The sequence below is a fragment of the Rhinolophus ferrumequinum genome, chromosome 6 (genome assembly GCF_004115265.2).
Source record: "Rhinolophus ferrumequinum isolate MPI-CBG mRhiFer1 chromosome 6, mRhiFer1_v1.p, whole genome shotgun sequence".
Taxonomy (NCBI): Eukaryota; Metazoa; Chordata; class Mammalia; order Chiroptera; family Rhinolophidae; genus Rhinolophus; species Rhinolophus ferrumequinum.
In genome coordinates this window covers 37,446,169-37,460,918 of record NC_046289.1, presented here as the reverse complement: position 1 = coordinate 37,460,918, position 14,750 = coordinate 37,446,169, and the positions used below count along the sequence as shown (strand labels likewise).

The 14,750-nt window shown below is 43.1% G+C and overlaps 1 protein-coding gene across 1 annotated transcript in view; it reads left to right on the top strand.

Annotated features, from left to right (window-relative positions):
- Nucleotides 1–5,838: 5,838 nt before the first annotated feature.
- PELI2 (pellino E3 ubiquitin protein ligase family member 2) overlaps nucleotides 5,839–14,750 on the top strand; it is a 154,730-nt gene continuing 145,818 nt past the window's right edge. Inside the window, exon 1 of the mRNA XM_033108938.1 lies at nucleotides 5,839–6,177. Within this exon, the coding sequence (XP_032964829.1) occupies nucleotides 6,101–6,177 (77 nt within the window). The 5' untranslated portion in view covers nucleotides 5,839–6,100. The remainder of the gene's footprint in view (nucleotides 6,178–14,750) is intronic.

Sequence of the window (14,750 nt, the reverse complement as noted above, 5' to 3'; positions counted from 1 at the left end):
GTGCAATAACTCTGGCATTAAGTAAGAATATAAAAATGTATTCTTTTATTTAAAAAATCATTTAGCATGTAGCTTCTAAAATGTATATCTTGATTTCAGCAAAGCATTTTTGGTCTCATGACATCTATGTAGGTAAAATTGTTAGATGAGATTATTTTTTATTGTTTCAACAATCATACCCAACTCTCCAATGACTTCTAATATCAACAAGAAGAAAATCAAATATTCACATCATTACTCTGATACCCTGTATGATCTGGCGTCTGCCTACCTCTCCAACTTTGTTTTATACCCCATTTCCTGTTCACTCAGTAGGCTCCAGCAACATGGGGTTCTTCCTGTATCTAATATATGCCAAGCTTTTTGCTATCTTCGGGCATTTGCACTTGCTGTACCTTCTGGATGAAATATTGTCAATCCCTCAGATATCAACAGGTGACTCTGTCTTATCATTCAGTCATCTGCTGAAAGGCCTTCTTGAAGAGGCTTTTCCTGGTCTCCTTGTTAAGTGAAAAAAAGCTAAATATAGAATAGTGTATATAGTGTGTTGCCATTTCTCTGTATTTTCTTAAGGATTATTTACACAAACATACACAGAGAATAGCATTGGAAAGATACACAAAAAATTCATTACAGTGGTTTCCACGAGGGAGAAGAACTGCAGAATGAAAGTTGGATTGAGAGAAGTTTCACTTTTTTGCATTATTTGAATTGCTTACCATCTGTTTATAATACCTATTAAAATAATAAAATCCTCTTTTAAAAAAATGAGAAACACGAGAAATAAAAGAACTCATTGAATTGTTCAAACTTTACAAATTGGAAATATAACAAGAATAAATATTTACTGGTTCACTTAGATTCAATGATTCAATTGTACAGTTCCTCATGAAATGGACCCTGCTTAAAAGTAGTTCATCTGATAAAACCCTGAGATTTTATTGATCACAAGCTCAATATGACACAACGTTTGACTGTCAAAAAACGTGATTGTATCTACCCAACAGCATTAGAATACACACCCTACTCTAGTGCACACAGAACATTCTTCAGGATAGATCATGTTAGGTCACAAAACAAGTCTTAACAACTTTAAAGAAGACTGAAATCATACCGAGTATCTTCCTGATCACAATTGAATGAATAGCAAGAAAAATTAGAAAATTGACTATCAATGGATCAAAGAAGAAATCAAAAAGGAAATTAGGAAATATATTGAGACAAATGAAAATACAACATACCAAAATGTATGGGATGCAGTAAAAGCAGTACTAAGAGGCAACTTTGTAGTGATAAATTCCTACATTAAAGAAAGATGTTGGATCTCAAATAAATAACCTAACTCTACATCTCAAGGTCCTAGAAAAAGAAGAACAAAATCCAAAGTTAGCAGAAGGAAGGAAGTAAAGATTAGAGCAGAAATAAACAAAATACAAAATAGAAGAAGAATAGAAAAAATTAACAAAGCTTAGCGTTGGGTGAAAGACGTGGCATATATATGCAACGAAATATTAAGCCATAAAAAGAAGGAAATCCTTTCATATTCTACAATATGGAAAAAACTTGAGGACATTTGCTAAACAGAACAAATACTGCATGATTCCATTTATATGATGTATCTAAAGTAGTCAAACTCATGGAAGTAGAATGTGCAATGGTGGCTGCTGGGGCCTGGGAAAAGGGAGAAGTGGGGACTTACTGTTTAATGGGTATAAAATTTCAGTCATATAAAAAGAAAAAGTTCCAGAGATCTGCTGTACAATATTATGGTTAGAATTAACAATACTCTACTGTACTCTTAAAAATTTGTTGAGGGTAGATTTCATGTTATGTGTCTTTTACCACAATTAAAAAAAAAAGTGAGTGCACCTCACAATAGCAATCAAAGAAATGCAAATAAAAAATTACCACCTGTCAAATTAGTAAAGATTTAAAAATGCTTGTGAGAGTTCCCTGAGGCAGACTCTCTCATTTACTGCTAGTTATAGTATAAATTGGCAGGCACAAATGTTTTGAAAAATGCTTTGGAAATACGCATCAAAGGGTCTTAAAAATATTTATACCCTTTGATGTAATAATGTTACTTGTAGGAATCTGTTCTCATGCAATAATAACAAATGTAAATATGTTTATTATTTAGAAGACCAAAAATTAGAAATCTTCCAAACATTCCATAAGAAGGGAATGGTTAATACACTTTGATGCATATGCTGAAACAAAAATGTTTATGAAGTTTCACTGACAAGAGAAAACTGCTCACAATATAATATTAAGTGAAAAAGGGCAGGATAACAAACTGTAAAGAATGATTATATACAGTATTATTACCACTATGTAAAAAAATTAACAAAAAAGACAAAGGAAATATACAACAATGTTATATAGGGTTGTTTCTGGGTAATGAGACTAGAGATATTTAAAATAAGACTTAAAAAATTTTTTTGTTCATGTTTTCCAAACTTTGATAAGGAACTCATATTACTCTCCCAATCAGAAAAAAACAGTGTAATTTAAAAGTGAAATGTGATTAGGTTTCATGAAAAAGGTGATCGGTTTGTCCAAACATATATTTCTGAAAGTGTCTCTTACTCTTTAGTTTTTGCAAACACAATCAAAAGGTAGAATATAGGGTGACCAAAAATTAGACTGAATTCTGGAAATACTAGAAGGTATTTGATTGATTTTATTTAAGGTATGGTCAAGATAAACATAAACTTTTTCAGAAAATCTTGTGATTGTAACTTAAAGGAAGTAGACATAACAGGCTGAGAAATCAAGAGAAAGCTTTACATTATTTATTTGTGTAGTAAACATACGGCCTCTGGTCATCCAAGAAATAGCATCAACTCCCTCTGGGGTGCTGTGGGTGGGTCATTCTTTTCAGGAGAGTGGTTTAGGGGAAACAGAAATGGAATGGCAAGCAGGGAGGGGAGGGGAGGGTCTGCCTTGGCAGCCAGGTTGGCCAAACCCACTCTGGCTTTCAGTGGGTTGGCAGATGGCACAGCCAGATTGTCCCACCAGCCTGGAGCTACTAACTAAAACAATTACATTCGAGAAGAGATAAATTCATGCTACAATCAGATTCCTAATATAAGCTAGGGGTGGTGGGGGTAATGTTCTAATTAGCTTAAGTTGTGAGCAGAACTCACTAATAAGGGATGGGCAGAGAAAGATACAAGCTGGCTTCTGTAAGGACACAAGCCAGGAACTCTGAGAAAATCAAGGTTATGTCCCACCACTCTGCTCCCCACCCAGCCTTGCCATTTAATCTCGCATGAGATGTGTTCTTTTACCTTCACTCATATATGTTTCCTTGAAATCAGAGAAGGCAAATTTGGAGATCTTGGGCCCAATTTAGAAAATAGACATGGTTTTGGTGGTCCTATGCTGTTTTTTAAAAACAACAACAACAACAACAAAACTCCCAAAACTTGAATGAGTTGACAACAGTTAAAATATCGAGAGATTTGGCATAAAAATCAGGATTCCGGGCTTTTAAATTTTAAATTAAATTTAGGAACAGGGAGCTGATATTGTTACATGGCGACAATCAGCTGGAGATGAGTAACAGATGCCCCTTTAAGGTGGTACAGGCTCACGAATTTGCCACAGTCCTCACTCAGCCCATTTACCCTTTGGATTGCCATTCCTGGCCCCTGTATGCATTCCTTAGGCTTTCGGGTCTCAACGTGATTTATGAAACTGGTCTGCAAGCCCTAAAATGCCTAGGATAAAAAGCCTCCACTGATACAAAAACTCATTCAAAGCAGCACTTCCTGTAAGTAACTGATAAAGACAGACCTGATTAAGTGTTTTAAGCAGGCTGGGAGAGTAGAAAGAGAGATGCCCTTCTGGAAGTCGTAGGCGCCATGGGCAGATAGCTAGAATGCAGGGCCATCAAAGACTGGGACATCCTATGGGAAACTCTCAGCCTAGTGTTTGGAACTTAGTAGGAGGTTAATAAATATTTGTTTCCATCCTCCTAAGAGCAGATGCAGAACACAGCAAGGAGGAAATGGAGCCAGAACAGTGTAATGCAATGCACAAAAGCACAGCATGCCAAGAGAGAAGGAGGGAGGAAGTAATTGTAGCCTGAAGAGCAGTAGCAGCAACAGAACAAGCCTAGAGAAGTTAGAATGACAGACAGAGCCAGGTACTATAATAATGGGGGGCTGCATAACTGTGGCATGATTCTGATAGATCTTTGCTAGCCACACCTCTATATGGTAAGTAGGAGTGTAGAATAGAGGAGGATGACATTAACGAAGCAGAAATTCACACACAAATTCACAGCAAGACATTAGTCATGAGAAAGAATACAACTCCTCAGTGAAGCATTGTTGATTAAAGCTATAACAGAATATGTGTAAAAACGACAGAGAATAGGTAAAGTGTGCAGAATAGCTGTATTCAGTTGAAGGATAGAATTTCTACCCTTAGTGGAAATAAGTTTATTGTTTAAAGTTTTGTTTTGTTTTGGGCTCAATGTTACTTTAGTTTGGAATAATTTATCCCTAAAGCCTCAATTTAAAAAAGCAGTTACTATGTAAGTGAAGTAAAATTTCCAGAAGCAGCCTGTCACTACAGTAATAACCTGTCAGAGAATGTTAGACAAAGGGTGCTGAACGCTGGATGGAGGGTTACAGATGGAACTGTTTTCTTTCTAGCCCTTTCTTGGGGTCATAGCCAACCAACCAGTCACTGTTAATACTTGGGGTAGCTTTTGCAGTATTTATTTCTTTAAATATTTAATAGTCTTAAGAGGCAGTGACTGGCAATAATATGTAGAGTTTCTAGCATGTTATGAGTGCTTAATAAATGGTAACAATAAAATCCTGCATGATGAAAACATCAGTCAGTAAAATGTATTATATTCTAAAATATTTTAAAGCCATAGTAGTAACCATTTAGAAAAGTATGAAAAGCAAACATAGTGCATTGACTAAATTATGGTAATAAAGGAATATCTGTATTCACTAAAAAAGTTCACCCTGGTAATTGCCCCTTAAATTCCTTAAGGATGGAGAGAAGCTATGGGAAAAGTGGATTGAGTATGGATGTCAAAAAAAATTGTTTTTCCCTTTGTTTTTGAAACCATGTGGAAATCTGACGACAAACCGGGTAGCTACACCCTGTAAAACGGCGGGGTGCTCCAAGTGCCTTCAAAAGTCCCTCTCATGCAGCACCAGTTGGCAAAGCCCTCCAAATTTCTAGAGGTCTTCAAGCTCTGGAGGACTTGGTGTTGGAATTGGAGGCACCCAGGTGCGTGTGTGCCACACCTTCAGATGTATGCCGCTACACAGTGACACCGGGAAAACAAATGCTCTTATACTCCGAGAGGAAGTCCTTTATTTACATCTAACTAAACCTGGGAAAACTAGGCTACACTTGGGAACCTTGACCGTTGCGCTTCCGGGATCCTGCACAGCCTTCCGTGGCTGGAGAACTTGGCGGCGAGGGCTGAGGACCCAGTGCTGTAAGTTTAGGGAAGGAAACCAGGGGGGAAAAAAATAGAGCTGCTCCTTTAAGAACTTCCTTTCCCTTTTACTCTATGTTTACATAACATGGGGGCCGATCCACCTCGGGGCCCAGCGGAGGAAAGCGGGGAGTGGGCGCGGGAGGCCCCCCCGCCGGGGGAGGGGGCGCCGGGCCGGCCCGGGATTGCAGGGCTCTTTGCGGAGGGCGGGGCGGCTCCCACCTGCCCGCGCGCGGCGGGGCGTCTCCGCTGTCCTGCCCCCGCTCCTCCCCCGCCCGCTGCCCCCGCCCCTCCCTCCGTCGCTCGCTCCCTCCCTCCCGCGGGGCTTCCGCGGCGGTGGCGGCGGCGGCGGCGGCGGCACTCAGCGCGGGCAGGTTCCCTACTGCCCGGTCCCATTTGTTGCCTATTCTGGCTCCGGGCGGCCGCGGCGTGCGGAGCTCCGGGGAGCCCCGGCGGGGCAGCTGCACAGCCACGACGGAGCAGCCGCGGGACTGGCCGCCCCGCGCCCCCTTCGCCGCCGTGCCCTTTCCCGGCGCGCTCACCCCCTTCTCGGGATGGGATTGTAGCGGCGGCGCGGACTCGGCGGGGATCGCGGCGGAGGCGGCGGCGGCCGAGCGGGGCTCCATGTTTTCCCCCGGCCAGGAGGAGCACTGCGCCCCCAATAAGGAGCCGGTGAAATACGGGGAGCTGGTGGTATTGGGGTGAGTCCGCGCATCCCCGACCTCAGGGAGCTTGCGGGCAGGCGGCGAGCGCTCCGGGCTGGGTGGCCGCCGCGCGCCGGCATCCCGGAGCGGGGCCAGCGGGATGGCTCCGGCGCTCTCCAGGGACCGCCCGGGCGCCTGGGGCAGCTGGAGCGGCTCGGAAAGCTGGGCGGGGGCGGGCTGCCCCCCATCAGCACGTTCGGGGCGCTGAGGCGGGTGCCGGGATGCGCTATCCTCCCGAAGGACGGCGGCGGAGGAAGTGAAGGAGCGGGGCCGGCCCGGGAGAGGTGGCGGGCGGGGACGGGGGCGACCCCGCGCCCGGCGGGACACAGTGCTCGGGGACAGCCCTTGGCAGTACCGCGGGGGCGAGGGCTCGACTTCCCTGCGCGTCCCAGGCCGGGGAGGGTCGGTAGGGACCGCGGCTGAGGCGCCCCCGTCGCAGGCACCTCGCAGTGTCGGCGGAGACCCCCCGCTAGGCGAAGCTGAGAGGCCCGAGAGGCCCAGCCCCCGGGGCCCTCTGTGTCGGTTGACGGTGGGCCCGGGGCCCTGGAACTCCGAGCGCCGCGCTGCCCGCTCGGCCGCTGCGGGGGCCAGTGGGTTCTGCGCGGTGGGCGTCCGCGGGCAGCGCTTTGCATATTGTTATGGTGACTGCGGCCGGCAGCCGCAGCCCGCGGGCAGTGAACTGTCTATGACCTGGGCGGGCGGGCCGGCCCTCGGCTCTCCCCGCCAGCAGCGTCCGGGAGGGGGCAGGGACGCGGCGGCGCGGGGCTGCATCCCCTCTGTTCCTCCACCCCGGGTCGCGCGGCCTCGCAGAGCTCGCCAGCCTCGCCCGCCTCGGCTCCCTCTCCGCTGGTAAAAAACCACATTTTGAAGATAGTAATTATCTACGATCGTTAAACGGCAGCAATTAGAGACTTCATCTACTTCCTGAGTTTCCTTGTGACATTTCTATTGTTTACCCTTAATAAGCCGGGAGAAAGGCTCCGCCAGATTAAAGCAGGATAAAGTGGGCAGTGAAAGGGGAGCGGAATGGAGAGGGGAAAGTACAGGAAACCCGGGAGAAGGAGCAACTTGGGTTTAGTACTGGAGGAGAAAGGATTATTATTTTCTTTGGATGTATCATTCCCGGGAACCTGCGCTTTTGACCTTCTCTGTTGAAAGACCTGTATTCAGAACATGATGGGTGCTGATAAGTAGGCTTAGCACACACACGAGGAGTCATGGGTACAGAAAAACTCAAGGAACTCTGAAAATCGTGTCTTGATAACCGAACACCTTGAAGTAAGTGCCAACTTAAAAATCATTTCAGAGAGAAGAATTTTTAAGAGAAGCCTCCAGACACAGTACAGCTCAAAGTTGTCTAGTCTTTCTCACTTTGTTGCTACAGTTTTAAGTGGAATATTATTGGAAATCTCACTATTTTGAAGCGGTGTGTAGATAAGCGTTTTTTCTTACCTGCATCTGATTGCACTTAGACATGTCAGGGTTCACTGGAAGGAGGGCGGGATGACAGGAAGAAAAGACACAGTTTAGTTTGTCTTATGTAACCTCAGCTCAACCTAATTTTGTGGAGTTTGGGTTTGTTTGTGTGACTGGCTTCAAAGTATGTTTAACATTGTGAACTTGACGGGAAAGATTAACTTATGCCAGAACTTTATTTCGTGATTTCCTTTTGAGGACATCATTATTGAGATGTTTCAGAAAAGCAATGTATGAGTGGGCAAGGGGAGGTTTTGTATTCATAGCTGGAAGTGCAGGACATTTCAAAGCCCCCAAAAGGATTTATACCCTGTATTGTCCTAGTACCGTAGCCTTACTTTACTGTAGGCTAAGGAAATGCATAGCCAATTGCATGTGCTCTGTCCTTTACTAGTGCTTTTCCAGGAGACCCTGAGTATGACATAGTTGCTACTTACTTAATATTTTGGGCCAGACACGCCACAGTTATGTGCGCACCTACTATGTGCCTGCGCTGTGTAGGCATTGAGGATCCAGCCTACAAGGAACAAAGGAGCTTTAATTATAGCTCCTTTGCTCCTTGTTGTGGAGTGGCAGGCTTAAACAGAAAGGAACATGTAAACAAATGAATAATAAAACAATTTCAGGTGTTCCCAACTTCTCAACAGAAGTGGGTTAACTTAGGGAATCTGCTCTAGGCAGGTATTGCTTTCTTTAGCTAGGAGATCAGGGCAGGTTTCTCTGAGGAAGTGAAATGTGAGTTGAGACCAGAATGCTAAGATGCTAGTCTGGTTTTTGAATACTTTAGAAGAATTGTGGTCTTTCTTTTCCTCCTCCTTTTTTTTTGAGAGTAGGTTTTTTGACTAGCAATATTGACCACATTGAAGATCCCGGGGAAATAGTGAGAAGGTAGGTAGACTTTAAAGGACCCTATTAAGTCATATCCCACCTTTAGGAGTTGAGACAGTGCCCTCCCTCTTAAAACAATAATAAGTAAAAATTACTATCAAATTTGCATGTTTGATCATCTAGGACATAAATATCGGTAAATGGAGAGTTCCTAGATTTTCTTATTGATAAAATTAATCTGGAGATGTAAAAGTGCTCAATATTGATATTGAGAGAAGCTTTTGCTTAAAAAATACAGTGCTTAAAAAAAAACTTGTGTGACTGTCATTTTTTGCTCTCTTCATAATAAAATTTACTGAGGAATCCTGGAGAGCAGACTGAGGAACTATATATGTATATGTGTATGTATATGTATGTCTATACATGTATATGGGAGGAGCTATATATGAATATGTTTATATCCATATACAAATACTTCTATGTTTTCTCATGTGTTGATTTTAGTAAGGGCATCACTTTCTTGGCAGGTAAGTAGAATTTAATTATTTCATGACTCCACCTGGTGAATGTATCATAGCCGCAGTTCTTTATTGTGCCCATTACATAATTGAAGGTAGAGAAAATGGTCTGTCAGGTCTTTTTGCTATTTATTTTAAACCTGGCTAAACTGTTAAAGTTGGGGAAGTGTGTCAGGATTTGAGAGGTAGTTCATGTACTGTGGAGAGCATGTAAGTACAGTTAGATCTGGATTGAATTCCTACTTGCTCGCAGACTGGCTTTGTTACTTTGGCTTCGTCCCTCAGTCTGTCCTTGTTTCTTTAGCAATAATGAAATATGATTAGATTAGGTAGTCAAGGGCCTCCCTGGTGTATACCCTGTAGTAGTTAGTGTTCACTGGCTGTGAAGTGAAGAATGTATAGTTCACATGTTGTAGATAGCCCAGCTTGTGTTGATTTTGTATATTCTTGAGGTGATGATGCTAGAATTTGAATGGGACGTTTGTTTAAATAGTAGAAAAGACCAATGCTATGATTGCTTTTTATGAAGTAGAAATGTGCAAAACAGGCTTTTTTTTTAAAGTTGTGATGGTATACGTATATTTGGCTTATTGGTGTTAGGTTGTACATGAGGGCATTCAAACTTGGTACAATTTTGTTCCAAGTTTAAGAAAGGCAATGATGTGTTGAGATTAAGCTAAATAGGCTGAAATAGCCAGCATAGGAGGAGATAACCTCATAATAGAATTTTAGAGCTGGCAGGAGCCTAATAAGTCATGGTACATGTTCAGCCCTTTTATTTTACTGATGAAGAAGCTGAGGTTCCAGGAAAGAAGGAGATTTTTTTTTTTCAAGTTCATAGTTGAGCTGGATCAGATCACTACACTGCCAGGTCACTGTTTCCACACTTGAGGACAGATTCCAACCTGCTGTCAGTTCCTCAAAGCTTAGGGTTTTTTGTTACTTGCATGAGGGGAGCTGAATCTCTTTGTGGGTTCAGTTTGATTCATGCAGTTCTCTTGCTGACTAGTGACCCATCATGGTTTTTGGAAAGATATTGCTTACTCTAAGTTCCCCTAACCTCACAATTCAATGGATAATGCATTTTGCAAGGCTTTATTTTTTGTTTGATGCTTCACAAAATGTATTTATGTTGACTCTTTTAACAAATGGTTTTAAACCTAGGGTCCACAGATGCAGTCTAGGGAGTCCTTAAACTTGGATGAGGGAAAAAATTGCATCTCTATTTTTTCTATACTCAAATTGAAATTTAGCATTTCACTCAATTATGAGTATAGGCAGCAAATAGACTTGCTGCTAGATTTGTTATTTAATGCATTAATACAGAAGTATATATACTATTGTATCTCAATTTAAAACTATCTTGATAACTAAGTATAATTGATTTTACTTATATAATGCTTCGTATTTCATTGTATGCATTTAACAACATTTTTCCTAGAACGGCTCAGGAGACTTTACCAGACTGCCAAAGGGATCCTTAGCACGTGCATGTAGGTACACACACACACACACACACACACACACACAGTTAAAAACCTCTACAAATGAAGGCTTGTAAATAATGACTTAAGATGAAGTATTTTAGTGGAAACTAACCAATGTCTACAAAAGGCTAAATTATTTAAAGGTGAGGCAGTACCTGCCTTTTCCCATGTGGATGGTACAGTATTCTATCCGAAAAGACAAAGAGGACTGTTGCTTGAAGAGTTTATGGTCTTTACTTTTTAAATAAGCAGCTCCTGATTTCTGTATGCTGTTTTCGTTTTAATGTTGGCACTTTGCCTTGGCTACGCCTCCCCTTGGTAGTAATAAGAAACCTTAAAATATACCCTAACACTTTTCCTTTTCTCCTCCTCCTCTCTAATTTGGGCCCAGAGACATCAAACACTAGTGTCCTTTGACTAAAAGGCTTTTGAACCTTTTTTTTTTTTTTTAACAAAATCTTTACTGTCACTCAGCATCACTTCACGTGTGGGGTGATCTGAAGAGCTCAGATCTGCTGGTGTGGATGGAGCGTCTAATTCTGTAGGCCATTACGGGTCATGGTGTCACTGGCATTGGGTTGCTATATATTCCTTTGCTAACTTTAGCCTCGTTTGGGGTATGTGGCTGTCTGTGCGGTTTCTCGTCTGGCTTTCTCAGATTTATTTGTTTCTCTCTTTAACACACCGAGACTGAAGCCTTCATTAGGACTTTTCATTTTTGGCTGTATTTCATCATGGGATCAATATTTGGGAATGTTTTGTGTAAACAAAAATAAAACTAGGTTGATTCACGTCCCAGCAACTTGACCAAACATATTTTATGCAAAAGATAAAACACGTACACAGATAAGACCAAAAAAACCTAACTCCATGCCAGTTGCTATATTTGAGGGAGACTGATACTGTCACATTGGGACACTGGGTTTGTATCTGCTTTGCGGGGCTCAGCAGTGGCCTCCCTAAAGTAAGCATGGGGGGCTGTAGGTTGGCTTTTGAACGGAGACCACAGCATCTTGATGAACTTCATTGGTAGGGGAGAAAAATAACTGAAAAGGTATTTTTAACATCTTTCAATTTAATTAAAGGTTTCTCCTGGGTGTGCAGAATCTATTTCATAAAAAGAAAAGTGAGGGTAAGAATGATTCTGTTACTAGTCCTTATTGGGCTTATTGTCACCGTCTTCTGGAAAAGAAAATAACAAGAGCAGAAAGTGCTTCATATTTCTTAGTTTTGTCTAAATCAGCTATTCTCAACCCCTGTCTCAACTACCTCATATGTGATGGTCAGTTTTGAGGTAGGTGGCCAGTAGTTTATGACAAGTACTAAAGTGTGGATCTTACAAATGCTTCAGAGATGCCCCTTTAATAGTGTCACTTTTTTTTAACCCATTTGCATTCTGATATGTTTTGTTAAGTGGGAGAGAAAGGGGTGGAGGCAAGCCAGGAATTCATTCATTCAGCAAATATTTATTGGGTATCTACTCTTCTAGGTGCAGGGATACAGCTAGGCAAGGCAGACATGGTCCCTGCCTCGTGAACTGCTATTGTCTTACTCTTGTCGCAGCCCCTTCGTGAACAGCCATTACTGATATGCAGAGCATTTTGCTTATTGGACAACCATTTGAGCATCTACTGCGTGTCAGATGCTGTGCTCAGCACGAACGGATGTAGTGGTGAGCAAGACAGGGGTGGTCCTGTCTGCGGAGCCTGCAGTCCAGTGAGGGAGACAGGAAGCACTCCAGAGCACGTGCCGCTGTGGCGCACCCATTCGCAGTGTCATCTAACCCACGCCAGGATGAGAAGCGGTGGCCTATGGGGGTGACAGGGAAAGAGTGCTCCAGGAAGCAGAGACTCCGTTTTCTAAGACCCAGAGGTGAGTGCTCCAAATGCTCCTTGGAGGATCAGAGAAAAGCCCCATGGGGCTAGAAAAGAGTGGTTGAATGAAATAATGTGAGAGATGAGGATGAAGGGAACAAGTCATGGTGGGCCTATAAGTTATTGGGAGGATTTTGGTTTTTACCCTAAGAGCATGGGAGACTGTAGCGGGGTTTTCAGCTCTGAAATGGGAGTGGAGAAAGCAGAGGGATGCAGCAGGAACTGGAGGGAGAAATTGAGGCTGGAGCCGGGGAGACATGCAAAGAGGGAACCGAGTGTGAGCCAGCAGGCAGCTGTCTTGGTTCCAGTTTCTGGTTCCTGTCTCTCGTGGGGCGTTGTTGCATCCCCTTCCCAGAGTTCTGTATGATCAGCCATTCATTCATTCATTCATTCATCCATCCAGTGACTCAAAGATACTGAACGAGGGCCAGCACTGCCCGAGGCACTGGGCCGCATACAGCAGCAAGTGAGATAGACAGTGATCCTGCCCCATCGGCAGTGGCAAAGGAGCCTGCAAACAGGTAGATACGACATTTAATCTCAGAGGAAGATAAAGCAGGGTAAGTGGGAAGAGAGTGGTTGGGTGGGCAGGAGTGGGGGACTGGCGGGGTAAAGTGCTAGACATAAGGTATCGGGAGGCCCTTGCAGACAGAATAATCATGAAAAGCTTTTCTGAGAAAATAGTCCTGTGTCCTCTGAGAGTGCCTACTTTTTCAATTTTTATTTACTTTTCTTCTGTTTAAGCCACTCTAAGTGGGTTCTGCTCTTACAGTCAAAGGATTCCCACTATTCCATTAGTTAAGGAGGCAAACTATATACACAATTTGCCAAAGGAAAAATAGAACTGTAAATAAATATAAGGACATAATATTAAACATTCCTAGACACAAACAGGGTTCAGTCGGCTGTGCGCTTGCCACGTGCCTGCCTGGAGTGGTAATTGCGTTCCACTAGAGTTCATTGAAACTATCTGGGCTTTCCTTTGAAATCTGCCCCTTGAGGACACAGACCCTGACTTCCACCCCCCTGAGAATGTGAGGCACGCCTTTTCAGGTGCATAGTAGGTACTCACCTAGTGTCTTGAAGGAATGGATTTCTATGGCACACTCCGGCACCCCACTCGGCACAAAGGTGTCTCGGGGGCTCAGTGAATGTTCCTTGATTTGAAAGGAACACATTCTGTAGCACAGATGCGGCTTGCTGAACAGTCCTCCTAACCTTAAGAGCCCAAGTTAAAGGATCCCTGCAATACGAACCACATATTTTACTGACATCAGATACTCCAGTGTCAACCTTTGTTTTTCTTTTTCTCAGTCACCTAACAGTCATTTTGTCACCTGCAGAAAGTTCTGCCTGGAAGGGAAGCAAGCCATCTGTTCCGATTCCACCAGCTGCTCTGAGCTGCATTGCAGTCCACCACGGTGGTGCTGAGAGGCTGTGGTCATTAGTGCTTGTTAATGATGGTTGGAAATACTAGGGAATATAAACCTCTTCGATGACAAACTTCATAAATATGCATCAGGGGTATTTTCAGTAGCAGGTTTTAAGACTACTGCAAGTCACTCTCTATTGAGGTTTTATTTCCAGCCAGCCACATAATGCTTTGCACTCTCAAACACTTAACTCTGTTTGTTCCTTGCTTTTTTTGCTCATGCTGGATAAGAATCATTATTTCAAGCTTTGTACTTCCATTCTAATTAATGCTAGTCTAACAGAATCCAACCAAAGCAGGCAGTTGCGTGTTTGGCTTCTAGACTATTGGTCTAAAAGGGTTGTTTGCTATTAGGAAACACCGCCAAGGAAACTCAGAGGTCCCTCCTTTTCCGTGTGTACCTTGCCTCTCGTGCTTCCTGCTACATGGTTATAAAACATGGAACTTGTGATGGGTATGCAATTAAGGTTTTCTGGAGCACTTGATTGATTGATTACCTTGACGAAAGGCCCTTTCTGCCCAAAGATTATAGACACAAAGGAATATGCCTTTGTGCAGACTGGATCTTTGCTGTAGTGCATGAGATTGCATTGTAGTTGGGGTGCTTTTGTTATTGCACGCTCTTGGATAGAAGTCAGAATGGAATCTGTATTTTTCTTCAGTAGCTATATACATATAAGGTATGCAGGAGAGTGGCAATAGTGTACAGATAACTGTACTGTGTTTGTTAGCATTTTATGCTTCTCAACAGTTTTCATATATTTGAACTATTTTCACTTACTAAGTTTTCAGTTGTATGACCCTTTAAACCATCTAATGAAAGGATTGTACCTAAAGGCCATGTTACTGAGGTGGACATTACGCAGCTTTCCCAGTTGGTCTTACAGCCAGTGGAGATCATAGAACTCAGGGTTTTGACTTCTTCGCCTGTTGTCTTCAAATACGGCTAGCATGT